General features: G+C 42.9%; 1 protein-coding gene across 1 annotated transcript in view; it reads right to left on the reverse strand.

The window, feature by feature from the left end:
- Window positions 1-321: 321 nt before the first annotated feature.
- LOC139651426 (polycomb group RING finger protein 3) overlaps window positions 322-16,062 on the reverse strand; it is a 65,033-nt gene continuing 49,292 nt past the window's right edge. The window contains exons 7-10 of the mRNA XM_071528326.1: window positions 12,672-12,760; window positions 7,584-7,721; window positions 1,384-1,464; window positions 322-517 (exon numbers count right to left, since the gene is read on the reverse strand). Of these exons, the coding sequence (XP_071384427.1) occupies window positions 470-517; window positions 1,384-1,464; window positions 7,584-7,721; window positions 12,672-12,760 (356 nt within the window). The 3' untranslated portion in view covers window positions 322-469. The remainder of the gene's footprint in view (window positions 518-1,383; window positions 1,465-7,583; window positions 7,722-12,671; window positions 12,761-16,062) is intronic.

The following is a 16,062-nucleotide window of genomic DNA, read 5'->3' on the forward strand; positions in this document are numbered from 1 at the left end:
CATGATTTCCCCCCGACATCTTGTTTGCGTGTAAACAGAGCACCAGTAGTGTCTTGGTTCCATGTGTCTCTTCTGTACAAAAGTATAAATATATGCTTTCTCTCCATTTTGTCTTGTTTTTTTTTTTTTTCACATATCTAGGATGTAGCGGACAAAAAAAAACAGAAAAAAAAGGTTGTTTTAGTTCCCCGGGAAAAAAAACGCCAGTGTTGCAGTATCTGTGCTGGAGGTTACCGGTTTTGTTGTGTTTGTCTTGTACCCCCCCCTCCTCCCCCTCCCTCCCTCCCCATCCCTCCCCCTCAAAAATCACAATTTGCTGGCATGTGTGGACGTTTGCCGTGGGTGTTTGCTTGGTGTCGGTTGATCGTCTCTGCATAAATAAAAAGGTTTTTTCGGCACAGTCCGCGGCCACCGGGCCCCAAAAAAAAAACAAAAAAACAAAAAAACAACCGTTGTGTGTCCGTTTTCGCTACAGCAGATCCATCTTAGGTCTGTAATGGAGCAGGAGAGGCGATTTCTGCAACGACAAACAACGAAAAACACACAACCTCAGCATGAGTCAGCGTTTGTCATAATCCAATAATCCCAATATCTTTAACAGTGAGGAAAGTCCGGCAACAATTCAGTTCATTTCAGCAAATTCAAAATATAAATGCAGTTCACATCGCTATGATAAAGCCCTCTTTCTTTCTCAATAATGTCTGGGATGCTCAAGATGCTCTTTGCAGATTTGATATTGACTCCAGACTGTACAGAACTCAGCTGCCAGGCGTTTAACCAGAACCAAGTGATCACATCACTCCTGTTTTAGCCTCTTTACACTGGCTCCCAGTATGTTTTAGAATAGAGTCCCTTCTTAAAACATATTTTTATCGGAGAGCCTTTAATGATTTTACTTACTGAGTTTGAATTTCCTTTGAACTGTCTTTTATTTCCTTTAAAAAATGTTCTGTCTTTTCCTATTCTTATCTTTTCCTACACTGTATTGGTTTTTATACACCAAATTTTTTTTTATCTGTTTTCTTTTAAAAACCTGATGATTTTATGACTTGTCTGTTTTATTTTGCTGCCTTTGTGAAGCACTTCGTAACGTGGATTTTGAAAAGTGCTCTATAAATAAAGATCATTATTATTATTATTATTATAATATGAGAATCTGCTTATGGAAAAAGGATCATATTTTCCAATCAATCATCTTATTTCCTTTGGTTTCCTTGGATGCACAGCGGCAGAAGCCTGCTTGGTCACGCCTGCTTAGCATCAATCAAATCCTATTAGGACTACAAATACACGCATCAGAATTGCTTGATGTCATTACAATGTAACGCACGTGTTTCTGTGAGATTTCACACTTCTCCGCAGACAGTTTAGAAGCTAGGTTACCTTAAATCTCCATCTTGTCACGACGACAAATTTCAAAGTGTGGTCCTTGCCCAAGATTTCCTCGTTGCATAAAATGTCCAGCTGTGAAGAGAAGACAAAAGAAGGACAAAATTACTTGACGTCTAACCTGAGGGTGTTTGAACTTTCTGAAAGCGGGCGGAGAAATAAATCTGTTTTTCCCCCAGTGAGGGCTAACAGGATGATAAGACGACACACAGAGTGAAACACACTAGTTTGAGGCCATTGCTTCTTGTTTTCCAGGCTCAGATTATCTCAGCAACACACACAACGCCGAAACTAAACTTCCAACACCGACTCGGCCCCTCACTTTCCATTAGCCCCCTTTTCCACTGAAGGCCAAAAAGCCCAAGAACTTTGGCCCAGGAACTCTAGCCTGGAACTTAAGCACTAGCTGGGCTAAACTTGTTTCAAGTGTTTCCACTGAGCAACCTGGTCCCTGCGTAACCATGACAACTAACTTACACAACTGCTTGTCATCAAACGTGGCAGACAACGCTGCTGTCAAATGTACCGTATAATCGTTAACATTAGCTTTAATTACTTTGTGGGAAGTTTTAAAAAAAGAAGAAGGTTGCAGGATGAGGCTAACATCATTCACATGAAAAAACAAAGTGTCATCGCTGGGCAGTGATTTAAACACCTACTGAAGGTGTTAAAGTATTAAAAAAAACTGCCTTGCCAGTGTAAGCAAAGGCATTTTTTCCCCCTTTAACATTAGTCCTTTACTACTGTGTGTGTCAAACTTGGAAAGTGAGTGATAGTAATTGGGGTATTTTCTAGACAGCTAAATAAGGCCAATGTTGGTTTTAATATACAGTATAAGGCTAAAAAGTTGTTTTCTATGTGTTTTTCTATGTGTAGCAAGATTTTTTTTCTACGATAGCAGCTGAAAATAATGCAGATTTAAGAATTAACATAGTTTCTAACAGGTAGATGCTCATTAATGTAGGAATGGCTGCACTCAGTTACAGACGTTACTAAGCAACACCCCCTATTTGATAAAATATAGAATGTGATGATGTATAAGCATCAGGGCTAACAGCTTTGGCCTTGAGGATCTGGGAGGCCCAAGTAGTGGGGCTTGAGTTCCTGGACTAGCCCTGTTTTGGCCCAGGCCAACCCAGTGGAAAGGGGTCAGGAACTCTGGAACTAAGCACCAGGTTTGGCCCTCAGTGGAAAGCGGGCAATTCTCTGTTATAACATCTCTATTTCTCGGAGAGGAGGCTGGGGGAGGTTTGTTTTGCCCTCGGCAGCTCGGCAACAGGAAGGCTTTTTGGGAGAACACAAAAGTTCACTTGTAAAACAATACTAATCAAAAGGCAGCCTCGCCAAATCCACTGCTGCTCTCCTGCGAGTTACACATTGATATTCTGAGCGCTGCCTCGCATCTGCATCTGCATCTGCCAATCAATACCGATCTGAGTGCAAAGGGGGCTTCTGGGGGTGAAGGAGAGCAGGGAGAGAGAGAGGGGGAGAGAGAGAGAGAGAGAGAGAGCGATAGAGAGAGACAGAGACACTGCCACAGCATCACCTGCTGGCTCACACTGGTAGTTTCGCCTGGCTGAGAAACAGCAGCCGGCCTTTATCAGTCCGGACAGAGCTGTGGATGCTGTCCAGGTTTGTGATTAGCAAGATACCAAAAATAAGCCAGGGACAAGCCTGGAGAGCAGAGATTTCCCATTAGAAATGAATGAGGCGTCAAAAACAGAAATTCTGAAAAAAAAACAGAAAAGCTCATCCCAGATCTTCCTCGATTTCACTGTTTTGGTCAGAAAGTTTCTAGATTCCAGCTCAAACTCTCTCCTTCACACAAACGCTCACTTAAATCAATGTTTGCTGACTAAAATAATAATAAAAATGCAGCAGAAGTGGTGACGCTTTCATTCTGTAATGTCATGGACAGTTTATGTAGGAATGCACAGAGAAAGTGCAAACAAAATAGATTTATGCTGCGTACACGTCATGTTGGATTCACTTTGATTATGAGCTGCTGACTGGAGGGAAACAAACGCTCACATCAGCCTCTTGGTGGTAATTACAACTAGAGCGTGGAAATCGTTTGTAGGGTCTGAAATCTCCCACTTGGCAACTCTGCTTATGACAGGGGATTTTGGATTTGGGCGTTCCAATGTGAAAGCTTTGAATGCGAAATCTTATGTAGTCTGAGAAGGGGATGTAAAAAAAAAAAAAAAGTTTACTCGTGTCTGAAAACTTGAATCCTAAAAAAAAAAAAAAACAAGATGTCATCCCGTTTTTCCGCCTCTTCCATTAATGTGATTGTGGCATTTGACAAATTTGAAATTTCATTGTAATGAAGAGCCATTTGCTGGATGTAGACTGAAATAAGCGATGAGACTCCAACTACCGTAAAACTTCAATTAAAAGCCGAGTCCCAATTAAATGCCGAGTCCCTTTTACTGGCCGGGTGTGGCTACACGTTTTGACAAATAAAGCAGTTTATTATTTTTTTTTACTTGCATTCAAACGTCAGTCACATTTGCTGATCGCCATGGCGGCACAGAGAAAAAAGTACGACCTGAAATTCAAGCTGTCAGTTGTCAAATTTGCTGAACAAAACTCAGGAGAAGCAGCAGCAGGACATTTCTCCGTTGATGTTTTTTCGGCTTTCATCTTTTCTAAGGTAGGCTACCGGTATTTTGATCTCTCTCTCTCTCTCTCTCTCTCTCTCTCTCTCTCTCTCTCTCTCTCTCTCTCTCTCTCTCTCTCTCTCTCTCTCTCTCTCTCTCTCTCTCTCTCTCTCTCTCTCTCTCTCTCTCTCTCTCTCTCTCTCTCTCTCTCTCTCTCTCTCTCTCTCTCTCTCTCTCTCTCTCTCTCTCTCTCTCTCTCTCTCTCTCTCTCTCTCTCTCCTCTCCTCTCTCTCTCTCTCTCTCTCTCTCTCTCTCTCTCTCTCCTCTCTCTCTCTCTCTCTCTCTCTCTCTCTCTCTCTCTCTGAAGCAAATAAAAGCCCGGGCTATTAATTGAAGTTTTACGGTATTTGGAAAAGGTCGCTAATCATTTCCTACAGGTATTAGGTACAGTATGTATGACTGTCAGTAAGGTAGGACACAAACTGACGAATTTCAGCAGCTCTGGGCCAAAGAAAACAAATATCTACAAATCACCAGGAGGAGAAAATGTTATCACCTGAAGTTCATCTTTCAGTATTTCAAATATACAGATGGAGACAGAGAGAGAGAGAAATCCTAAAAAAATGTCAGTAATGTATAGATCTTCACATAGCCTATAGCAGTGATTCTCAACCTTTTCATATCAAGGACCCTAGTTTAATCCACATGGAGCCACAGATCCCCATTTGATGAGATTTTGTCTCTTGAACCAAATCTGAGAATATATTTATTGTCGGATATGATTTTGTCCAGAATTCCACGACTATCTGTATTGCAGGTAGAGAGATAACAGAGAAACTACGATCAAAACAGTCATTCTTCTACATTCTCTAATCGTGTTAACTTCTTCTAAATGAAATAATGCTGAAGTTTAACAATTCATCAATTTGCTGGGGACCCCCTGGAACCCCCTCAAGGACCCCTGGTGGTCCCCGGACCCCACGTTGAGAACCACTGGCCTATAGTTTCAATGATATTGGAAGATTGTGTGTCCCTTTTTTACAAACTCTGGTGCTCCCAGTTCATGCCTAAAGTCAACAAACATCATCTTCAGTTCATTCATTCATTCATTCATTAACTCATTCAGTTCCTTCAGCTGCAGAGATGTTTAGCTGTGTGACACAAACAGAAGGAAACGAGTAAATGGCACTCTGGTTTTTTTTTTTTTTTACTTTCTATTTTTTTTTTTTACAAGAGCGTTGTGTGTTGTGTTGTGAAGCGCGGCACTCGCCTCGCCGCTGGAGACAGAATGGGTTCGAACAAGTGGCTCTCGATAGTCAATAGATAAGACAACAATGGCCGGGCTGAGAGAGAGAGAGAGAGAGAGAGAGAGGAGAGAGAGAGAGAGAGAGAGAGAGAGAGAGAGAGAGAGAGAGAGAGAGAGAGAGAGAGAGAGAGAGAGAGAGAGAGAGAGAGAGAGAGAGAGAGAGAGAGAGACGGCTCTGCCAAAAGCTGTGTTATGGAAGCCGACGCCGATGATGGAGCCCGACCCACTCGTCTCCGTGACAGCCGGCGAAAAAGACACAGAAAATAGAAAAATAGAAGACAAGCAGGCGGCCGCCATGATTAGTCACGGCATCCTAAAAATAAAATCTATCAAATTATCAACCCCCCCCCCCCCCGCCACCCCCCACCCACCCATCCCCGCTGCGCTGATGAGGGTGCTAAAGACATAATAAATAGCAAAATTAGAAGATATAGATATCACAAGGGCTTATTTCCGGCTGAATATATGAATATAAAGGCTTTGCATGTGTGTACAGATAGTGTCACTCACAGAAAAGTACACTGCTTTGTCCTTTATATACTTTCTTGTGATTATCTAAGCTTTCTAGTGCATTCTATTATCCCAAACGCCAAGAATTGAAGGGTTTTGAAAAATGTTGCTGTTGCTTAATAATTCTATCCTCAAATTCGTAACTATTTGGCAAGTAGAGGAATTAAGATGACTCATAACTTTAATAGTGACCGATAATGTGCTTTACGTTCCTGTCAAATTTTTCAAATGGAGGATCACTCACTTTAGAATTAAACTTTTTCTGGAGGAACTAAACTTCTGCACACTTACTTCCATGCAGGTTTCTTTATTTCACCAAGTGTTTTGGTTGAGTTGGTCCTCGTCCTCATCAGACTGAAATCGTGGCAAAATAAAGAAACTCGTATGGGCCTAAGTGTGCAGAAGTTTGTTCCTCTACTTATACTTATTTTGGCCTCTAGCTCCTCAGCAAAGATAGTAGTCGAGTGTGCGGTTATCTCTCTATATATAATGAAACTCTTTGTAATGAAAAGTAGTATTTCATTCAGGTCGGTCCACTACTCGTCTCCTCACTCGATCCCTTGAATAAATAGGAGTAATTTATAAGCAGAGGTGATTCCTGACTATTTAAACCTTTTTGTTACTTCTTGTATTTCTTTGTTTTCCTCCTTCATTAAAATGGCTGATCTACGGTTTCAAACTGCATTGCCCGGCCTGACCTTTTCAGAATAGGAAGCGGTGAGAACAGGTGACCTGCAGGTCAAACCTGGCCTTGAGCAGTGGAGCGATTTGACTGGTGCCAAGTGTTGCGTAACAGTTATGGAGCGGGTCAATAAGAGCAAGGACAGAACTGGGACAGATCCCTGGATGATGGAGCAAAAACCCGCTCAGCCCTGAAGCACCAGGCTCAATCCAGACCAATGAACTGCTCACTTTTACTTGTATTTGTTTCTTGTAGGATGATTGTAGTTTAATAATTTTTCACTGAAAACTGCATTTTGCGATTCATGGGACTGACTGTTTCCGCTGAGCACAGCAGGGTTTGGGGTCAATTCATGAATTAATTCATCAATTCCAATTCAACTGAGGAATTGGAATTGGAGTTTGAAAAAACCTACAGGAAACACAATTGGAAATGAATTGGAATTTTAGGAAGTTTACATTTAATTCAATTAAATTCAGTGACATTTTTTCTTACAAATATCTGAGATTACACATAGTGTTATATATTATCGATACTGAATATCATAAAATGTTTAAGGTTCCTTTCAGGTGGTAGCTGATGCAGAACATGTAATCATAACATATATTATGATTGAACATTTTGATTTGTTGAACTTTTATTTGATTCATAATGTTTAGCGAGTCGAGACAAACTCTCTTAGAAGTGGAATTTCATGGATTTTCACTGTTTCCAATTCAGTTCACAATCTGTTTCCTTACAGCTGGGTGACATTCCAACTCCAACTCCAGGAACTGGAATTGACCATAAATTCTCAATTCAATTCATGAATGGCCTCAAACCTTTCCAGTCTGTGGGTTAGATTGTGTCTCAATTTACTTGAACCCATGTGAGTACAGAGACCCTTTCTGTGATTGGCCAGGAACGATCTCGACTGCAAACAGAAACATCGTTGGTTCAGGTGACAACAAATTCAGGAAAGCAGCTCCAAAGACAACTGTGCCAGACTCATGACTCGCAAAATTTAAAATGGTCACAAGGGTATTTTAAAAAAAAGCAAATGAGAGCGTCCTGCAGCTGGATCCAGGCCAGTGGAGCGGGTTATTATCTGTACCTCATTAAACGATGTCAGGTTGAGCTTTTTGGCGATGAACTTCTTGAGGTGGAGGACCGTGGCTTGTGCCGAACAGCGGATCCACTTGCGTTTCAGACCGCGAAGCTTACTGCTGTTGCACTCCAAACAGATGCTGACCTGTAGGAGGAAACACACACACACACACACACACACACACACACACACACACACACACACACACACATACACACACAGATAGCAGAAGGTTAAAAGTTACAGCCATTTCCACGTAAAGCATGACAACATGACAGAAAACCACTCACTGTTAGTAAGTATTCTTAGATATGTCTGCCCACCCTGTTTCCAAACATTCCCTCTATAAGATTACTCCTGATATGTTTTCTTTTTAAACTTAAAAAGGTAGAAAAACAGCAGCAGCACAAATGCAAAAATGGGACTTCAGTACCACAATCGCCTTGAATGGGTAGATATCAACAATTTCCTCATTAATTGCCATTTTCATTTGGACAATCCAATCAATCTTTTAATCTATGTGTGTAGATTTTCACAAAGCATTATTTGTAGTGGGCCTCCCCTCCTCCAACTGTCAGTGTAACTTTTTTAGTAATGCACCATATTATAGAGGGCTCCCTGTGCAGTTCACAGCATTAATCCTCAGAGAATTTCTTTTAATCAAATTTTTATCGAAATCACAATATGGCCTACTGCAATTTTCAAATCGCAGGAGGCGCAATATTTGTTAAAGGCGAAATGTGTGTCAAAATACCATTTTAAATGAAATATTGTGGTGCTGCAGAGATGTCCTGGCCTACACATCATATTCTACAGACTTAAGGAAACATCTTTGTTTGGTACAGATCCCCGCAAAAATCACACCATAATAATTGTAATATGTTTTTCAATGAAAATGAGAATAATGATGTAAAAATTATCATTCCCTCTAATATCGCAAATCATATCGCAATTGCAATATCAGTCGAAATAATCGCAATTAGATATGTTTTCAAAATCGTTCAGCCCTAATTGTAACTGAAGTACCCCTAATTGAATCAATATTGAATCGAAACCTTGTGAATCGGAATCAAATCTAAACGGATCGGGGGATGAGTGCTGATACCAACTATACACCATATTCAATCTCAGTTACTAAGTGTTTTGCCAAAAAAAGACCCAATCCCCTCCAAAAACACAACAAGGTGAATTCCACCATTTTCCCCCCAATGGCCACACAGCCAGTTTCACTCTTTTACCATCAAAACAGACTTCTGGATAGCAACAGCACCTTCAGATGATGCTTGGTTGCCTGGGTGGAGAACCAAAAACTCACTTCACCTGTTTTGGCCTGAGGCTGGTGCTACTTTCTGCTCGCAGTGCACGTCTCCCTGAGCTCAGGCCTGTACTGTTATGCTTCAAAACAGAGTGGGCCTCTTTCATGTGTCCGTGTGCCACTGTCATTGGCCCGTGCCTTTGTTTCCCCCCCCCTGAGACGGCACGGTGGTTGGTTCTGGCAGTCGGTGGTTGCAGGAGTCAGAATGCATTACCGCCATCGGGCTTCTGCCTCCCCCCCCCCGCCCCCCGCCGCGCTACCTCGCCGTCTGGGCAAAGTGGCTGATCGCTGCATTTTCACGTGCCTTTTCTAGCGCGGGAGGACGACAGCGGCCATGTATTTCTCTATTTGTGGCCGTCTTTCTGTCACACTCCCACTGTCTGTCTCTCTGTATCTCTCTCTCTCTCTCTCTCTCTCTCTCTCGAAGCAGGAAGAAATAACATTCTCCTGGCTTCTGCTTAAACTTGGAAATCATCTCCTGTCCTCAAATAAACATCGGCAGCGCTGTAATGCCCCCACCTCCACCCTCCACCCTCCGCCCCCTCTGCCCTTCCGTAAGCAAAGAGCAACGCTGCAATATATCTGCTTTCCAGTGGCGCTGGCAATGAGGGAGGCTCATAATGTGAAATAAAAGCCTCGGTGGCGAGCAGGAGTCCGCAGCGGTCTCGGAGGCAGTTACATTACATTAAACTACATTAGTGGCATCGTTTACGGAGCCGTCGAGCCCTGCTACAGCCACGCACGCTCACAGATGTGACGGATGCAGAAGTGTGTGTCAAGCAAATACAGTATTTGCCTTTTGGTGCCACCCGGAGAAAGCTAAACACTATTTTGCAGGCTGATTGCTGAGCTATAGAAGCAGGCAGTGAGGGCGAAGGCAGAGTGTCTATTTGTATTGGTTTCCTAAGTCTTTGGGTGTGCTGTAGCATGACAAGTGTGTGTGTGTGTGTGTGTGTGTGTGTATGTGTGTGTGTATTAACTCTGTGGACCACTGATAAATCAGGCTTTGAATATTCAAGGCTTGATTAATAATTTAGAGCAAATCCGCGTTCTCCAATTTCTCCAGAGTAGACTCTTTAAATACAAAATAGCTACATTATGTTATTACATTGATAAGATATGTTTTTTCCTCCCAGTAATCTGACCATAATTTGATAGGATCCTGACAGTAACCCTATCCTCATATTCTCTACCTCAGTGGTTCTCAATGTGGGGTCCGGGGACCACCAGGGGTCCTTGAGGGGGGTTCCAGAGGGTCCCCAGCAAATTGATGAAGTGTTAAACTTCAACATTACTTCATTTACAAGAAGTTAACACACTTAGAGAATCTAGAAGAATGACTATTTTGGTCATAGTTTCACTGTTAACTCTCTACCGATACAGATAGTGATGAAATTCTGGACAGTATCACATCTAACAATAAAAATATTCTCAGATTTGGGTCCAAGAGAGAAAATCTAATCAAATGGGGGTCTGTGGCTCTAATGTGGACTACATTAGGGGGTCCTTGATATGAGAAAGACTGAGAATCACTGCTCTGCCTTATCTGAAGACACCAAACACTGAAATATCACGACTTCACGCTTCGCCGATATTGTGGGTTTCTCTGATTAATTTTGCCTTTCATCGTTCCTCCTGTTTTTTGCGGTTCTTTTCCTGGTGTGTCACCGCTCTCATTAGCTCTGCTTCACACCCCAAGGTTGCGCTTTGAAAGGTCGTCCAGAAGATAGAGCGGACGGGTGGTGGTGGTGGTGGGGGGGGGAGTATTCTGGAAGCCGGCCATGCGTACCGCCTCGCCTGCCGCTTCTCACATCCGTGCGGCTTCTACATCTTCAGCTACGCCCGAGTGACGGGAGACGACCGCTCGGCCTTGTGGGACGATTCGGCGCCTCGGCTTCATTCTTCCTGATTTTAGCCTGCTCATCTCATTCTTCTCATTCTTTTCTCTCTCTCTCTCTCTTTCTGCACTTTTACCCTCTCATGGCGTTTTTCAATCTCCTCTCTTCACCCCTCTCTGCCTCTCTGACACAGTTCATATCTCTTCTGTCCATTACGATGGCATCCTCTGCTCTCCATCATCTGCAGCGGGGACTGCACTCTATAAAATAAAAGGGCTTTGAGGGACCTTTACAGCGGTAACCATAGACCACTTCCATATATTTATCATATCCTGCAATTCTTTTTTTGGATGTTTTACAGTAGACTTTAATTATTATACTGTAACACAATAACTATAGTGTCTCTCAAACGACTAATTACCAGAGGATTCCTCATTGAAATGAGAGCAAAACTGAATTTATCCAAAACAATTCCTCTTGGGGGTGGAGCAAAAGTGCAGCACTAGTTCAAGTATATAGTAAAATGTGGGACTTCTAAAACGGCTATATCTGTGGGTATTCTTCGGATATTCTGCAACTGTAGGGAACCCAAGAAGGTTCCCTGAAGAACCCCCTCTGTAAATGGTCTATGCATACATACACAGCGATCTTCTTAACAGAACCCTATAAAGGATACTGTTTTCTACTGAGGAACCCTAAGGTGCTTATTGGCTCTCTTTGGATCCTAGAAGAACCTCCAATGAACCCCTAGTTTTGAGAGTGTCCATATCTCCAGCACGGCTCATTCCCTCTCAGTCCTCTCTCCTTTGTCATTCTCTCCCTTCTACACCTATTTCCTTTCTGTCTGTTACACCAAGTCTCAATCTCCCATCTCCAGCACCTATTTCCAACTCACAGGATCCTTTCACTCCAATGTTAATTCCTCACAATTACATTGTATCATCTCCGGGGAGGACCTCATCACCCTGGGTCGTGACTTATTATCATCAGCAGGGCTTATTCTCCCTCAATCCTCCAAATCTCTCGTCTTCTCTGCCTCTACTCTTTCCCTTCCCTCCCCGTCTCTTTGACATTTGACTGCCGTTCCCCTTCCTGCATTCTGCTCACACAGATTCTGCTATTACCCATTCTGAATGCATTCTGCACCACTGCTGAATATCCAAAGGGCAGGACCTTCACCTCCATTGGGGCAGCCTGCCTTCCCCACACGGCAGCAAGCAGCTGGTCGATTGGAGTTGACGGGTTTGTTTTCAAAATCTGCTCCGTTGATCTTTTTTTTTTTTAACTCCAAGAACAGCAGCTAAACTGGTATACGACCAATTTCCCTGAGCTGGTGCAGCATTCGGGCGCGGGGGAGGCGATCCACTTCTGAATGTGGCTGTGTTTCTGATTGCGTCTGTCCGACAAAACACTAACTCCGCTCTCTCTGCATTATTGATATAATTTCGCAGTGCTCGAGAATGTGCCAGAATACCAATGAAATCAAGAAAGGCCAATCTGCATTTTAAATGCATTCGCTGGGTGGTTGTGGTGTGATGCCGTGGTGTCTGGCAGTAAGTGTACATATACAAATTAAACAGCCATAACACCATAGAATAGAACCCAGTAATTGTAAAACAGAGACTGCTAAATCACATGAGGGCACCTTTGCAGAGGCAATAATGGATGTGCAACATTTAAAGGCAATTGTGCCAAAAATAATGACCAACCGTGTTTTTTTTCCACTGTGCATTTGTTCCAGACAGACTGCTGTGTTACCCACAATTATTTTATCCAATTTGCTTCTTCTAATCTCAGCTAAAAGACAATATTGCCAATCTGCATTGTCTCCCAGAGTTTCTCACGGAACATAAAATTGTAATTTCAGGAGGCCCTGGGAACAGGAAATGAGAAGGAGTTCAAGGAAGACGTCTTCCTGTCCATCAGGAAATTAAGTTGTACCTGTTCATCGCTACGGTGATAGTCGTTGTCCTCTTCTGGCTTCTCCTCTCCTGCCTCCTTATTGGCTGTGTCCTCTGATTTTGCATCGCCTGTTTGGAAAACAGTGAGAGAGAGAGCATTTAGTGGCCTTCTTCTCAATTCTGAATCAATTCATATTCGCCAACCAGAGTAGAATCCACAGTTATAACCCAAAGATACACACATGCAAGCAACAAAATCTTTGCAAACTGACTACAAACAGTTCTTTAATGTATATTTCATGGACACTGCAATGTCTCAATTTGCGTTTGCCTGTTTCAGTGTATCAGCAGTTAACAGTATGCAATTGCCAGCGTCAAGACAATGAGCAAGTGGCATGTGTGGCTCTCTCATAATGCTCGTTAACCTAAGTCAAGTGGCTTGAGCTTAATTGACTTCGGTGCTCGCTGCTGATTGCCCACATGCGAAACAACACTTGTCGGAAACCCGGGAAACAGGCATGTTTCTGTCTCTGAAGTACTTTAACAGCCTGTGCCTGTTCGACCGTGCAGCCGGCTCCCGCACAAGTCCATTTATAAGGCAATTACGTGTCCAAGGGTGTCAAAGCATCCTTTATATGACTTATCTGCTGTCTGGGCACGTCTCTAATCCAGGGCACCTTCTCATCAAGCAAAACCCCCAGTCATTCTCCATACTGATTAGCCTACATGAAGCCTGGCATCAGCTCTACCTTAATTGAGCTTGGCTGGTTTCGCCATTTGTGCCTTTCTCGGGAAAATGGAGACAGAAATGGGGGTTGTTAGAGAACAGCAATCTCTGGCAGGCGAACATAAAGGTAAAAGAGGAAGGAAAAGGGATTTCTTCTCACCCTGGGTTAGTGAGCATAATAGGTTCAGAACTGTGCAAGCAAGGCAAGCTCCTGTTAAATAATAAACCACACGGACCCTTTGGTTTGGCGCTGGAAGAAACCTGGGTAACAGAGTACACCTTAAGTCGAATATATAAATATATATATATATTTAAACAGGCTTGACGCTGGTTTGGTTAATTTGCCTGAGGAGGGAACAAGTTAAGCTGTTTGAATATTCTACTGCTCAGTGTCGCAGCGACTGAAACAAACGTCACCTCACCTTTTCCACATAGCTAGTTATAGTTATGTGGAAACAGGTCTGACGTTACTTCAGTCACACTGATTCTGCAGCCAGTTAGCCTTTACATCCATGGTTAGCCAACGGATTTTAACAAGTTTACCAAGAAAAAAACACAGTTTTTGCAAAGACAATTTGTTGGTTAAGGGGCTGATTTCAACAAATCTATTCTGCTGAAACACCAATGAAAAATCGTCACACGAACGGCTCAAACTAAAGCGCAAAAGTGAAAAGGCGCTGATTGGCTCGACTGTTTCTCTGAGTGAGAACAAGCCGTTGATGAGGGCAACACAAGACTCTCTGAATCGCTCGACAAAATCAGAAAAGTGGGAGGGATTCAGGAGTCTGGAACCAGGCTCATACTACGGTACAGGTAGGTATTCTTTTTCTACCCTAAGAACTGCGGTCTTTTCTCCCTGGATTCAGTGTAGGCAATAACTTGGTGTGTGTGGACGACAAGTTTCCTCCCACTCAGATTATAGACAGGGTTGTTTTCACCCTCTTTGATCCATTTTCCCTTCAGACTACCTGTCACCAATTCCACATGGTATTACCGGGAAGAGCCTGAGTGTGCTTGGCGTCTCTACGGTGATTGTTTCCGGGGTTCGCCTCACTGATTGCTGATCAAGAGGAGGGTTACTCTGGTTGTGACTCACCTTCAAACAACCCTAGAGTATCTCATCGACTCTAAATAGACGCGCAGGCTTGGTTTGTATTTGAGGTAGCAGCAGTGGCGGCGGCAGGTAATGGGATGATTGCTCGGGTCTGGGGATTTGGAAAACTGTGCAATCTGTCTCTTTCAGAGTTTCCTCAGTCAGTTTGTTTAACAATCTTGTACGGGTAAGAAAACTGTCAGCTGGTTGACAAGTCAATGATTTATGGGACGGCTCAAGTCTCACTCTCTCTCACACACACATACACTCATCACACTTGTGCAATGACATTCTCAAGTGAGGCTATATCGGGGATGAGATAGAGTAAACAAGCCGTGTGTGTGTGTGTGTGGGAGTGTATTTTGCGATGAAAGAGATGGCACATTCAGCAGACTCAGCATAGTCATGTCCCTCCATTTTCCTGAGTTAAATGCCCAGGAAGGCAGAGAATTTAAGCTGTTGTTTGTTGCTAGCTGTGTGCCAGTGGTAACCAGGTTTCTGTTTTGCCAGTGTCAAGTAGAGCTTGGAAGGGAATTCATCACTTGTGCATTAGGCAGATTAAAGTGAATAAGCTTACATTTGTTGGGTAATGTTTTTGTAAGAAAGCCATTTTTATCCAGTGCCGTTTTTGATTGAGTGATTGGTTCAGTCTACTGTCCATAATGTCCTTTGGTGATTTGCATGTTTTCACTCAAGTAGTCTGTTCCATCACCACACGGCCATCTTGGTAGGAAAATAACAAGTGATTGTAATAAATTAACAGGGGAATATAATCAAATGACAGCCGCAGCCAATGAGCTGTGTACAGGGTAAGGCCCTATTATGGTAGGAAATGCATGTGACATCATGGGAATACTGTGAATATTGAAGGATTACGTGGTTTTGAGAAAATTGGGCTCATCAAACCCTTTCAAAACCCCACTGGATAAACTAAAAAATGCATTGTCATCAAGCTAAAAACCAAAGTTATCTTCCTATCTTATTCCTAAGTTCCTGAAAAGTTAACATTTTGGAGATACAAGGTTTCCGTCCCATAGCGACGATATGCATCTGTAAACCTCTGCACCACGACTAATTCCAGTACATTTATTGCACTTGGCCAATAAAGTGACTCTGATTTGGATCAATGCTGTTCATTAACATCCTTGCTCCCGAATTCAGCTCTCAGGAAATCACAAAGTGCTGAACTGTCCTTTGTGGTTAGCAATGTGCTAGCACTAGCTTTATCTCACTGAGCCGATGAGCTAGGTGGGACCCGAGAGACTGGGTTTCTATTTCTGCGTTATTTCTGGGTAAACGAGCCTTTAATTAAGTGCGGTGCAGTTGAGCTTGACTGGCAGGGACAACCTTCACAGAGTGCTGCTGTCGCCCGTGGTTACTCGAGTGTGATCTCTGCTTTACCAAGAGTTAACTTTGGTTTGCCGTTCGTAAGTGGGGGCTAATGAGGAATTCAACTGTTTTGGGGGGGTTTTTTCAGATGGGAGAGCAAGAGTAAACAAGCCAAAGTCACTATGTGTTTCTGTGTGTGTTAAGAGAGAAAGTAACTTTAAATCCACTGTGGATGTTGGATATTTGGTTTCGCACCATGGCATGTAAGACAAATAAATCCTG

The sequence above is a fragment of the Centroberyx affinis genome, unplaced genomic scaffold (assembly GCF_046629955.1).
Source record: "Centroberyx affinis isolate AG114_WGS23_722 - 3 ecotype Tasmania unplaced genomic scaffold, CSIRO-AGI_Caff_v1 ptg001660l_1, whole genome shotgun sequence".
Taxonomy (NCBI): Eukaryota; Metazoa; Chordata; class Actinopteri; order Beryciformes; family Berycidae; genus Centroberyx; species Centroberyx affinis.